Source organism: Protopterus annectens, chromosome 1.part0 (genome assembly GCF_019279795.1).
Source record: "Protopterus annectens isolate FY-2018-M chromosome 1.part0, PAN1.0, whole genome shotgun sequence".
NCBI classification, from domain to species: domain Eukaryota; kingdom Metazoa; phylum Chordata; order Ceratodontiformes; family Protopteridae; genus Protopterus; species Protopterus annectens.
Window position 1 is genome coordinate 1,774,966,482 of NC_056725.1, and position 13,936 is coordinate 1,774,980,417.

Here is a 13,936-nt window from a genome sequence, read left to right on the forward strand (position 1 = left end):
TACAGCTGCAGTCATAACAGATGGGTTCTCCTGCCGTCAGGCGGGTCCTCGGTCGGCCGAATTCCAAAGTCTAGGTCCGCCGTCGGTTGTCGTCGCTTCTTCCCTGACGTCAGTGTGACAGGGGTATAAAGGAACCAGCTGATGCCATTTTCTTCAGTCTTTCTTGCCGCGCGGTGCCCGAAGCAGAAGCAGGTCGCAAGTGCCGGTCGGCCAGCTTCTGAAATTACGAAAAATTTGAAACCGAAGTCTTCTTGAAAGCTAAGTACCCCGTTGGGGAAACTTTTCTTGCCTCAGACCGATGACAGACTAAGTTAATAATTGTATTTCATGTGGGAAGCAAATACCACATAAGGATTTCCATTCCCTCTGTATACCTTGTTTAGGCCCAGACCCCGACGTCTCGGTCTGTCGCTTTTGTGCTACATTCAACAAACACACCATTAAGCGTTGGGTGGAGTTCACCCAGCATTATTTTGGAAAAACTTTTAACTATATTATGTCGTCGGATACTCCGACTCCAGTTTTGTCTAAAAAAATGCAAAGATAAGGACCGACACGCGAGGTCCGTGGCCTCTACCGACTCCACGCCAAAGCCGACTACATGTGGTCTGGTTCTCAGCGAGGCGCCTACGCAGCCCCTGACTACTGACGACACTTCATTGGCGGTGTCTCCAGTGCCCGAGGTCGCAGGCTCCTCGGCCCACACCCTGACTACAGATACCGAAGCCACTCTTGGCGTTGAACCTCTAAATGTGGACAGGTCTACCTCCACTCAAGGTGTCTTCAGACCTTCCTCTTCTTTCTCCATCAAGGCTTTCACTAAGTCTAAAGCAGCCATGCACTCTAAGAGACGAGCTACACAGGGCCCATCTCCAGGCCCCATGCCTAAAAAGCAGATGCTTAAAATGGCTGAGGATTTAATTACTCTTATCAGGGGTTCTCAACCCCCACCGGACAAAAGGCCCAGAGTGGAGGAAGAATCCCCCTCCTCTGATCAGGGCTGCATTATTTCAGAGCACTCTGATGATCAGGAACATTCTTACTCCCCTTTTGAAGACTCTGATGCGAAGGAGTCCATTCCTTCTGTATCCCCCCCAGAGGATTACTCATTTGGGGAAACTTTGCATACCTTAAGGGAACACTTCCACTGGGAAGGCCGAGATTATTCAGATTCCAAGAAAAGGCTTAGGGAATTTCTCTTACTACCTCAGCACAGGCCTCTGGCTATACCTCCTGTCTTGGACATCCTAGATGATGTTTACTCGGAGGCCTGCCTTAACCTGGACTCTGCCTCCAGCCCCAGTTAAGCCTGACAGGTACTACAGGGTCCCTGACTCACACCAATTTCTATACAAAAGCCATGCTGCTGACCCAGAAACCATCTCACAGGGCCCCAAGGGAATTAAGGCCTCCACTGCTAAAAATCCATTACCTTCCGAGAGAGATTCCAGATCCTTAGAAAGGTGGGGAAAAAGGTATATACCTCGGCTACCTTAACCATGAGGGCCTTAAACTGTCAGTTCCATATGCTAAAATACCAACAGTTTTTGTTATCACAATTGAAAAGTAAAATGTCACAACCTGAACAACCAGACTTGAAGGAGTTGCAGGATTTGATGCATAGTGCAGAACAAGTGGGTAAGCATACCTTACAATGTGGTTTTGATGCTCTAGAGGCCTCATGTAGAGCTGCTGTTACAGGATCAGTCATACGTAGACATGCCTGGCTCAAAGAACAAACCTTGCCTGATCATGTCAAAGCTAAATTACTAGATGCCCCTCTTCAAAAGGATGTATTATTTATTGCTAATGCTGAGGAGGTATTAAGGAAAATGGAGGAAAAGGCTAAATCAATGCAAACTGTGAAAGATTTTCTACAGGTACAACCCCCATGTTTCAGTAGAAATTGGCCTTCCAAAAATTGGTCCTTTCCAGCCATGGACAGACCCCAAAGAGGCAGATACAGGCGCCTGAGGGGCAGAGGACAATTCCAAGGATCGTTTAGAGGCAGACAATGGCAAGCTCCTACACAAAGAGGTGGTGAGGATAACTCGCAATCATTCTGAAAGCAAGCCCAATGACTTTCCCCTTTGCATGCCAAGCAAGACTCAAATGGCAGCCCCCTTAGGGGGAAAGCTGGCATTATTTTCAAAGAATTGGCATATTGTCACAAAAGACAAATGGATCCTGGACATTATAAACAGAGGCTACAGATTCCATTTTCACACCCTTCCAAAAATGAGAGGCATGCCAAACCTGCCACACAATCAAAGGGCAGAGGCACAAAGGCAAATTACAGATCTCATAGACATGAAAGCTATTCAAGAGGTACCTATGCACGAACAAGGTCAAGGTTTGTATTCCAGGCTATTCCTGGTACCAAGGAAGGGAAAAGATTGGAGACCTATTTTGGACCTGTCCATCCTAAACACATTTCTAGTCGTACCAAAATTCAAGATGCTCACTCTACAGCAACTTCTTCCCATGCTGGGCAAGGAGTCTTGGCTGGTAACATTGGACCTCAAGGAGGCATACCTGCATGTCCCAATCAGACAAAATTGCAGAAGATACCTCAGATTTCTTGCAGGTTCAACCCATTATCAATTCTCTGCATTGCCCTTTGGCTTATCTACTGCGCCCAGAGTATTCACGAAATGCCTGGCATCAGTAATTGCCTACTGCAGACTTCAAGGGATACAATTATACCCTTATTTGGACGACTGCCTGATCCAAGCGGACAGCAAGCACATTCTTCTGAAACATCTGGCTTATGTAATAATGTTGTTGAGCTCTCTGGGATACACAGTCAACAAAAAGAAATCAAGGCTAATACCCGCTCGGAAGATCATTTGCCTGGGTGCCAACTTGGACACAAATACCCAGATGGCCTACCTCACGCCAGAGAAGCAGGGGCAACTAACTCAATACTTCAAGGACTAGCAAATTGTACCAGGCTGACTGCAAGGAAAATCCTGCAGGCTCTGAGATTCATGGCATCTTGCATCTTACATCTTACTTATCCCATGTGCAAAGCTGCATATGAGGAATCTTCAATGGTACCTGAAAAACATATGGTCTCAACACAGCCACAGTTTGGAAACAATAATACCACTAATTCCATGTCTGCAAAAGGAATTTCTGTGGTGGGCTCAAGCATGCCAAACAAACACAGGTCTTCCATTCAGCAAGCCTCAAGCAAATCAAGTCATCACAACAGACGCCTCGGACTACGCCTGGGGCGACATGACAGATCGGTGCATTCAGGGCAAATGGTCCCAAAAAGAAAAGCACCTTCACATCAATCAAAAGGAAATGCTAGCAGTAATAAATGCTATTATAGCTTTCAAGGACCTTCTGCAACCAGGTCAACTATTGATAAGAACGGACAACACCACAGTTATGTGGTACATAAACAGGGAGGAACACATTCATACCTCCTATGCAGACTGGCCATGTCACTTTGGAACATGGCCATGGACTTACAAATCGAACTACAAGCACAGTACTTGCCAGGCAAGGAAAACACACTGGCAGACAACCTAAGCAGAAATATGACAGATCCACATGAATGGAAGTTGCATCCAAAAGTTTTACAGAAATAATCCAAGCATGGGAAGGCCAGACATAGATCTCTTTGCCTCCCACAAAAATCACCAATTGACAAAATTCTGCTCAAGGATTTTCCATCCAAAGGCCTGGAGAGTGGACGCTCTTTCTTTCAGTTGGACATCAATGACAGTTTATGCCTTCCCACCTCTTCCTCTGCTGCCCAAAGTTCTATTGAAAACCAGAGCAGACAGACCAAAGATGATTCTCATTGCTCCGGACTGGCCAAGACAACACTGGTACCCACTCTTGAGGAGCCTGACGCATTCACCACCATGGACCCTGCCTCTAATGCCTCTTCTTCTGACTCAGCACAGCTTCAAAACTCTTCACAGCCAGCTAGAAACACTCAATCTAGCCGCATGGAAGATTCCTTAGCATCACAACAGACCCTACTCTCCAAGGAGGTGCAGGATGTCATTTTGGAGGCCAGAAGGCCGTCAACTAGAAAAGCTTACTCCGCAAAATGGAAACGGTTTTGTGTCTGGAATGAGAAAAAGGGCCAGGATCCTGGAAAACTGAATTTACCTCAAATATTACAGTATCTAGCTGAGCTGCTAAGCAGTGGACTTTCATTCTCCTCCATCAAAATCCATGCCTCAGCCATTTCTGCAGAATACAACACTGATCCACCCTTATTCTCTCACCCCCTCTTAAGACAGTTCCTCAGAGGGGCTAAGAATCTAAGACCCCCAAGAAAACAACCAATACCTGCTTGGGATCTCAATTTCATTCTGGAAAAACTGACATTGCCTCCCTTTGAGCCAGCTGCCTCATCAGATTTGCAATATTTGTCCTGGAAAACAGCTTTCCTTCTGGCTATTACCTCAGCTCATAGAGTTTCAGAACTACAAGCTCTCATGGCTGTGCAGCCTTTTATCATCTTCCATCAGGACAGAGTTTCCTTACGAACCAACCCGTCCTTTATGCCTAAAGTGGTATCCAGGGTAGCTTTGAATCAGGCCATACACTTACCTACCTTTTATCCTAATCCTCAAAACAAAGGGGAGAGATTACTACATTCCTTGGACATCCACAGACAACTACGTTATTACCTGGACAGAACAAAGCCTTTCAGAAAATCAGAACAGCTTTTTGTGTCCTATGCTGTAGGAGCTCAAGGAAAGCCAATTTCGAAACAGACAATCTCAAAATGGATAGCCCACTGCATATGCTTTTGCTATTCTTTTCATGGCAAAACTGTACCTACAGGCATCAGATCTCACTCCACAAGGGCCACAGCTACCTCTGCAGCTTTCCTCAGAGGAGATCCTACCAAAGATATTTTGGAAGCAGCCACTTGGAGTTCTGTGCATACCTTCTCCAAGCACTACCACCTACCATTATACTCCAAAACTAGAGCAGGCTTTGCCACTGCAGTCTTGCAGGGCATCCTGGCTCCTCCTAATTCCACTTAGTGCCTACCACCCCTTTCTTAGCTTTGGGATTCTACCCATCTGTTATGACTGCAGCTGTATGCACGATGAACATAGTACAGTTTTGTACCTACCATAAATGTAGATGTTCGAGTGCTAATACAGCTGCAGTCCAGGTTTCCCTCCCTCCTTCCCCTCTTGGGACAGGCCTATAGGCTAACACATCCTCATACAACCTGATTGGGGTATTCATTTATGGTGTATTTGCTTGCAACTACTGTATTTTGATTATATTGCACTGCTTTATTACACAAATTTATGTATTGCCTTCCTTCTGGGGGCACCTGACATCTGGGGCAAGAAAAACTGAAGAAAATGGCGTCGGCTGGTTCCTTTATACCCCTGTCGCACTGACGTCAGGGAAGAAGCGATGACAACCGACACCGGACCTAGACTTTGGAATTCGGCCGACCGAGGACCCGCCTGACGGCAGAAGAACCCATCTGTTATGACTGCAGCTGTATTAGCACTCGAACATCTACATTTATGGTAGGTACAAAACTGTACTTTCTTCTGAGGTGTATTTGCAAAGGATATGGGACCTTACTCATTTTGGGACTCCTGACATCTGGGGCAAGAAAAACTGGAGAACATGGCGTCGGCTGTCAGCTTTGTACTCCTGGCGCTCTGATGTCAGGGAGCATGGTTGAGCAGCCGACGCCAGACCCAGACTTTGGGATTCTGGCCGACCGAGGACTGCCTGCCGGCAGGGGAGAACCCTACAGTCATGACTGCAACAGTGAAGACACTCGAACATCTACATTTATGGTAGGTGTACACAACTGTACTGTTTGTGTATGTGGTGTCATCAAGACAGATTTGAGTACACTGGTATCTTAAACACAACAGAATTGTAGTGATTACATTAATACCAAAGTACAGAACTGGGATTTTATACTGCATTATTATCAGATTAATTTTGTTTTGCTTGGCTATGCTAAGTATTGAATTGTGGTTAAACATTTAATGTATAAATATGACAGTTCTGATACAGCTTCTGAAATATGGAGGCAGTTTTTTCAGTAAACATCTTTATTAAATTATCACTTATGACACAGGCAAATCTATCCAGTCATTGTCAGTTAAGCCTTATATGGCTCATTCAAATCCTGCATCTTAAACCTCATTCCTTCTCTGCATACATTGTTCTCAAAATTCCTATTTTTTTCTATGTAGTTTGCTCCATCCCTTTACTTAAAGATCCCAATTACAGTTGTTTTATCTCTGTTACTATCTTTGCTACTTCTAGTAAAGTTGGTCTAGACTTTGATTTCCATTTCCTAGTAATTTCTTTTTTCATAGCCACCATAAGTAGACTCTGCAAGGCTTTACTATGTCTGGGCAATTCCGATTCTGTATCATAGCTCAAAAAAATAGTCTCATCAGTCAAACCAATCTGCTCACACAGCATCTCCGACAGAGCTGTTTGCAGGGAATCCCTAAAGTCTTTCCAGCTCATTACACTCCCAAAAAATATTCTCAGCCACCCCTTTCTTACCTGTCACACCTCCAACATTTGCTGTCCACCTGAGGAAAAATTATTTGGAGTCGACTTGGGTTATAAAAATACCTATGTAAAAACACTTTCAGGTTGTTGTTGTGTCTTTTGGCTTTTCCCGGTTAGGGGTCGCCACAGCGGAACTCCGGTCCGCTAATGATTGATCCTAAATCTTCTAGACTTTGTTGCATAATTGGTAGATATACATATATCACCCGTTATCTCTGTGAATTGCTTATCCATTCTCTTTGCAATCTTTTCTAAGCTCCTCTGATTCTTATAATTGTCAATAAAAAACTATGGAGGATGTTCTTCTTTTAGATTCACAGTTTTGTACTATGGACTACGTTCTCCTTTTGGATTCACAGTCATATAATTGTCATGCAGTATATTGTATGATCTACTAATTATTCCTTTTTTAATGGCAGCTTCTGTTCTAGATTCTACTAAAAAAAACTCTACCAGTGCTGGTCTTTCATTTAGGACCCCCTATTTCTTTCTCGTTGCCTATACTGTATCAGTCCTTGATAGGGAAGGCAATCTCTAACTTGCAGTCCAAATAAATTTATGGTGTCTTCCCATTCTATTACCTTTCCCTTTCTATTTATTTGCTCCCATTACCTTGGTTCCCTTGCCAGTTTTCTCCATTAAATTCCAGCCCCCCTTGCCTATTATCTGTATCCCTGACCACCATCATCCCTAATGGCAGACTCTCTTTTCTCCATTCTCATGCTGGTTTGGTTCTTAGAATACTCCCTGCTATTTTATGCATATAATACTCTGTATGATTTTTGTTGTTCTCCTTAAGAGTCTATGCATCCAAAATCCCAATCTGTATGGAGGCAGACAGTATTGTACAGTAGCAACACCAAGTCTAAATCAGCCACAGGAAAACTTATTGTAACTATAAAAAGCAGACTGTGTAACAGTCAGGCACTGCATGGCTGTATGCTAGTTGTGTAGTAACATCACTCTTGACGATAAAGATCTTAAATGTCTGCTTTACATCAAGCTTTGAGTTGTCTCTTAACAGATACGATATAAGCAGTAATTCACTGTAGCTGTTGGCTTATTTTACCCATACCATGATGAGTTTCCACCGAGGGCAAAGCCTGCATGGTATAACTTGCGTATAGCAACATGAATAAAATTTAGCATACAGCTCTCACATTTGCATTATTTGTTGTTGTACATTTTTTGTAAATATATTTTATTTTTAAGTAAGTTGATGGAAATAATTTTCCTTAGTGTTTTGTATTCTCAAGACTGTACTGCTTACAGCCATTGAGTATTGGCATGTCAGTTTGCTTTTAGTAAAAGCTTTTGCTTAGGTTTGAATTCAACTTGTGTTTGTTTTTAAGAAATGTTCTTTCTTTGACATTCATAATTGCATTTTGTGTGCAGGATGTAAAATCAGTGCCACTGTCTTCAGATTGTCTTTAGGGTTCATATTGTTGCCTTGTGTTTTCCAAACATGCAGCATAGTATGTAATTCATGAAATGCTCATACTGTATGTGTTGTTTGGAGCGATTCTTCTTACCGTGCGTAAAGCTGGTTGTTTGGCACTTCTTCCAGGTACGTATTTCTGTATTTTACACTGCAGAAGAAGCAAGAAGTCATTCTTTTGGCGTAATTACTAAGACAGTCTCCCATTGCACAATAATGTGCGCACACACACACACACACACCCACACACACACAAACACACACACACGTTTGCCTTATTGCTTGTTGTTGTTGTAAACAGCATCACTGCTGTTCTTCTGGTTCTGCAGTTACGAAGTAAATATGCATCTTTGGTAAAAGATTTGTAAAGTGGTTGAAATAAATGTGGCAGCTAGTAAGTATGAATGCTGGTAACTGTATTTAAAAATGTTACTTTTCAGGCCCAATAATGGAGACTCGTGCAATAATTCCTGGCCGTTTAATGTGACTGAGATACAGGTACATTTTTTTCAAGTATTCGTGCTTCAATACATCTTTGAACTATGATCCACAATTTTGTATATAAAGTAGATCCAGTAACTTTGTAACAGTTTTTTTTACTCAAGACATTAACACCTGTGTAGTGTGGAATACCACACTTCTAGCAGCTTGCACACATCCTTGCATTTGAGAGCATTTTCTGAAAAATCATCTTCAAATGCATAAGATAAATAAATGTGAGTTTTTTCTGAGCCATAAATGCCATTAAAACTGTACAAATATAAATCTTATCAGTAACAAGTGTTCTTTGCGATGATAGCATTCTATGCATTTATAGTCTGTCCATAAGTACTATTATTAATTCACACAAACACAGCAGTATGTTTTGCTAAACTTTCACAATTTGTCGTAACTTGGAAAATGTCTGACACAGACATATATAGTTAGAACACTTTAACCAGACATAGGCTTTCACATGACAGCAAGAAATTGTCTGAATGCATGTTTATGTAGATAATTACAGAAATATGAAAACGTATGTTTAATTGCATAATTAACAATATAAATAACACTGAATATCTCTCTAGATATTAAAGGGCAAATATCAGACAGTTTTCTTCAACAAAATCTAAAGGTTTCACCTGATGCCATGTAATGGTTTGTAAGTCATGTGGTTTTTGAAGTATTAAGTATGTATGGAAACGTTTATTTTCATAATTACTAACAAGCGACTAGCAATATTTCAAGTACGGTGTGGTATAAATGGGCACTGACAATGAATTCTCCTGTGTCTCACCATGGCATATCACAACAGACCCCTCAACAGCTTGTAGGTTTCTCAGTTAAGCAAATATGTTCATAAATATGAAAATACGAATAATAAGTGGCAAACTGTGATTAGTTTCTTCACTGTAGGGCATCCTAGATTAACAAACTTAGTGCCATTCTGTTAATAAATCCTTGCCCTTTCTAATATTGCCTATTTTTATCTGGTAAGTCACTTAAAGAAGCCAGATCCAAAAAAAGATCTGGATGCCATAAAGAGCTACACGTGTTTACTGGAAGTGTATAAAAAAGGCAGTATATGCATGAGTGGGTTAAAACTTTGACATCCTGACCTAGAAATTTCTCTCTTAAAGGAATGGTGATATAGCAGCCAAACTTCATGTTTTTTGGGTATTGGTTCCTTATTTGTTTTCTATATTAGAATTTCTTTGTTGTAGAATAATGCTGTTCTTAGCTTTATTTATAATCTTTTCCTGGTTTAATAAAGGTAGTGTTTTCTTTGCTTTTGGTTCATTGAGTTAACATGAATCTTGTGTAGTGAGCAGAGCATGAGAAAATACCACTGCATGTATGTTGGGTGTTATGCTTTAGGAGGCAGACCTTTCATCTTATGTTACTGAATATATGCCCCTGTGTGCCTTCTGTCACACCAGCACTGCAAGCAGGGGCATCGAAGACCACATCTTTTAGTTAAAAATTATTCAAAATGGAATTTTAACAGTTTGAGATTCCTTGGCATTGAGTATCATTTGGTAAGAAGCTGTTCCTTTTATAGTATTGCTTGTCCAAAGGGAGACTGCAGAATTGCCTTGTGTGTCAAATATATCCTTTTTCTTCAAGGACAGATCTTTTTATTTGTGACTGATCACATGATTTTTATCTTGCAGTCTTCAGTTACATTTCCTGACTTCCTGTCATTCTAGACAGAGTGGTGATATAAAATCTTTATAGTGACTTTGTATTCATTTTATATGACTACACTGTTTAGCCATTAAGTAGCACGTTGTCTGATTTCTAAACCGTTTCTAATGTCGAATTTCACTAGTGTGTCTGCAGCTACTTGCTGGTTGGCATAACATGGAGGAGAGTACTCCTTTTGGTGTTTATTTCTTCTCATTTGACATGGTAGAGTACATCTGTGGTGAAGAATTGAAGATGTACTTGCATATCAATGTTGCAATATTCCTTACAAAAGGAATCTCCTGCCAAGGATAACCCAACTTCCGGTCAGCATACCAGTGCCTTTAAATATTAAAGGCGCCATATGTCAGACTTATGCTCCCCGTGGAATGCGCCTGGCATAACAGTGATGTACATAACGCAAACACTCGGAACTTCTTTGCCACCATTCCACATGCCATTATTAAACATCAGTCTTAACCTCCTTCTGCTGTGCTAGTTACCAAGCCGTTTTCAGGTACGTGCCCCATTGGGGTTTCTTCTCTATCTTTTTCAATTTTGTCCTGTACTTGTCTTCATGTCATTCAGGAAGGAAAAATGTCAGTGTAGGAGGCTGATTCCTCTTAAAGCCATCATGAATGTCTTTTTTGCTTAGGTGCTTCCCATGACCTTACACAGTGCTGTATCTGTCAAGCTTTTGTCCCTAAGACCGTGTGTAGTCACTTATCATCCTTATCTCTATACCTTGCGAACCAGTGACTTAAATTCTTAGCTCAGGGTGTTATGGTGGATTCCTCCAATTCTGAGCATCAGCCATCTGCCAAGAAGGCCAAAAAGGCTAGGCCTGATCTGATTGCTGTCCAGCCTCCTCTGGATGTCTCCCTACAAGCTAGTCAAAGCCATGAAGACTGTCCGGTGCTTGCTCGGATTCCTGTGCAGTGACCCTGTCGGAGGCTGAAATGGATCTAGATTCTCACATATCCTCGGAGTCTTTTTCATTGTCTTTTCTGGATGTTGAAGGGGAACCTCTGCTGATTATTTCTGATAAACTTGGGGGTTCCTTAAATTTTAGTGAGGAAAAGAGATTTGTACTATGTTTATCGAATCCTGCCAAGGGTCTGCTCCACCAAGAATCCTTAGGGCGGATGTCCCACTCAAAAGCAGAAAACTAAACATATTGCCCCTGTTGATAAAGATCCACAGAATAAATGGCAGGATTTTATTTAAGGTCTATTTAATGCTTTGATAGCCTTGAAGTTTTTTCAAGGGATGTTAGTCCCTGCTCCTCCCTGGTCTTCCATGCCTGTTAAAGAGGCTTAGAGAGCTGGATTCTTCAGATGAGTACTTGTATTCTGGGGAGAAATCCCTTGCTTACTCCTCTCAGATTCCTTTACCTCTAGACTATGGTTCAGAGGAAGAGGATTCTTTGAGGCTAGACTCCCACTTGGAAGCATTATCCTTTGGAGATTCTATTGCTCGTGTGATGGAGTACTTTAAGTGGGACTGCTGCCAGGTCTCTGACATTCAAAAGCGGTATTATGAGATTTTACAAATGGAATATTCTCAGTCTTCTGCTGTTTCTCCTGTTTTGGCAACCCTTTTGGACACCTTTTCTGCTGCCTCTGTAGCTTCTGATTCCCAGCATCTAGCTCCTAAGAAACCTGATGGGTTCTACAAGGTGTCTGAGGATTGCAACGTTTTGTATAAGTACCCTTCTGCTGATACTTCAGTGGTTTCATTTTTCACTGATAAACCTTCTAAGCTTTTGCCATCTACTAAGCTCCTTCCTTCAGATAAGGACATTCAAGCTATGGAAAGGTTTGGTAAAAAAAAGTATATACTGCTGCTACCTTGTCTTTTAGGTCTGTTAATTCCCAAACCTGTATGACCAGGTATGTTTTGGCTCTTCTTTCTCGGGTAGCTAAGGTGGTACTTGATCTTCCTGATTCTGAAGGGAAGGCTTCAGCACTTTCCCTGCTTGGGTCCACTTTCCCAGTCACCCATCACTCCATAAAATTCAGCGATGATGCCACTGATGCATCTTTCAGGGCTGCTGCTTTTGGTTCAGTGATGAGGCATTATTGTTGGCTATGTCTTCAGGCTTTACCTGATGATTTTAAAGCTAAGCTTTTAGATGCCCAAAAACACACACAAAAAGGAATAATTCCAAATAAATAAATTATTTCTTTTAGATGTCCCTCTGGATAACAAAAATCTTTTTTAGGCGGCTGCTGACCTTTTTAAGTACCTTCAGGATAAGATAAGGCCTTGCAGGAACTGAAACATATTTTTGTTTCCCCTAACCCCAAATTCCAGAGGAATTACCCTTCTAAGTCCACCTTTGTCTGTAGGCAGTAGAGCTGCCCTCCAAAAAGCAAGAAAGGGTCTAGGTATATTCCTTCTGCAAAATCCACTCTGAATTCTTCATCTCAATAAACCTCCATTTCCCATTTCAGGACATGCCTGTCTCCATTTGGCGTTTGGCCGCCTCCTTCCACTTGGCCAGGTCCCCCTTTCTCTCCGTCTTTGTCCCTCCCAAATTAGTATTAGATCACCTCAGATTCTTGGGTGCTGTTTGTCATTCATCAGGGGTATTTCATGGTTTGGAACCCCTCCCTTCAGACATTCCACAACCTCGTTTCCCAGTGGTTTAGCAGTCCCTTTTGGATCAGGGCACCATTCAGCCCACTCCACCCACCCAAGTGGGAAAGAGGTTTTACTCCAGAATATTTTTGATTTCTAGAAGGAGGGTACATGTTACTCAGTTCTGCATCTTTCTGTGCTCATCACGTGATTCTCAGGGTCCCATCTTTCTTGATGCTGTCTCTGCAGACCTTTCTTCCTCCTCCTTCCCCAGGCCTTCTTGGTTTCTCTAGACTTCAAGGATGCATACCTTCACTTAACCATTCACCCTCTGTTCAGGACATTTTTACATTTCTCCATTTCTTCTCATTTTCAGTTCTATGCTTTGCCCATTGGCCTTTCTAGTGCCCCAGGGGTTTTCACCAAATGCCTCACTCCTGTCATTGTTTTTTGCAGGCTTCAAGGGTTACAAATTTTCCCCTATCTAGATGACCTGCTCATTCAGGCTCCTTCTTCCAGCAGTCTGTTGCAAGATCTCCACTTTACCACTTGTCCTTTACAGAGTCTGGGGTTCACCATAAATCTCAACAAATCAGTTCAGTCCCTGGATCATATGTTTCTCGGGTGCAGGCTTCAAACTGTTGCCATGCTGGCATCTCTTCGTGGTCCCAAGGTTTTGTCTCTCTACATTCTTTTTCCAGTCTGTCCTTCCTCTGTCCTCTCTCACAGCCAGGGAATTTCTCAGGGTTCTGAGGTTTGTGGCCTTCACTATTTCCATGCTTTCTTTCGCCAGGCTCCATATAAGGAAGTTAGTGGTACCTCCAATCACTATGGCTTCAACATTGCCACCCTCTGGAATTCCCTGTTCCCTTACTTCCTTGTCTCAAATTTGAGTTTCAGTGGTGGATTCAGCAGCTGTCTCATTCAGGGGCTTCCCTTTTAGGCTCAGTTCCTTCTTTTGATCTGTTCATGGATGCCTCGGACTTGGGGTGAGAGGCTTCTTGTGGCCCACTAAAGGTCCAGGGCCTCTGGCATCCTCATCAGAGGCAGATCATATCAGTGTATAAGAGCGGAGAGCTCTACTTGGCTGTGCAAACTTTTCATTCTCTTTTCCACCCCAGCCCCGTCAAAGTCTTCACAGACAATATCATTGTGATGAGGTATGTTAACAAGCGGGGGGGGGGGGGTCCTATCTCCTTT

General features: G+C 42.4%; 1 protein-coding gene across 2 annotated transcripts in view; it reads left to right on the forward strand.

Annotated features, from left to right (window-relative positions):
• RNASET2 (ribonuclease T2) overlaps nucleotides 1-13,936 on the forward strand; it is a 487,107-nt gene that overhangs the window by 289,301 nt on the left and 183,870 nt on the right. For both annotated transcript variants that reach the window (XM_044069453.1, XM_044069461.1), the window contains one exon: nucleotides 8,428-8,485. In XM_044069453.1, coding sequence (XP_043925388.1) covers nucleotides 8,428-8,485 — 58 coding nt within the window. The remainder of the gene's footprint in view (nucleotides 1-8,427; nucleotides 8,486-13,936) is intronic.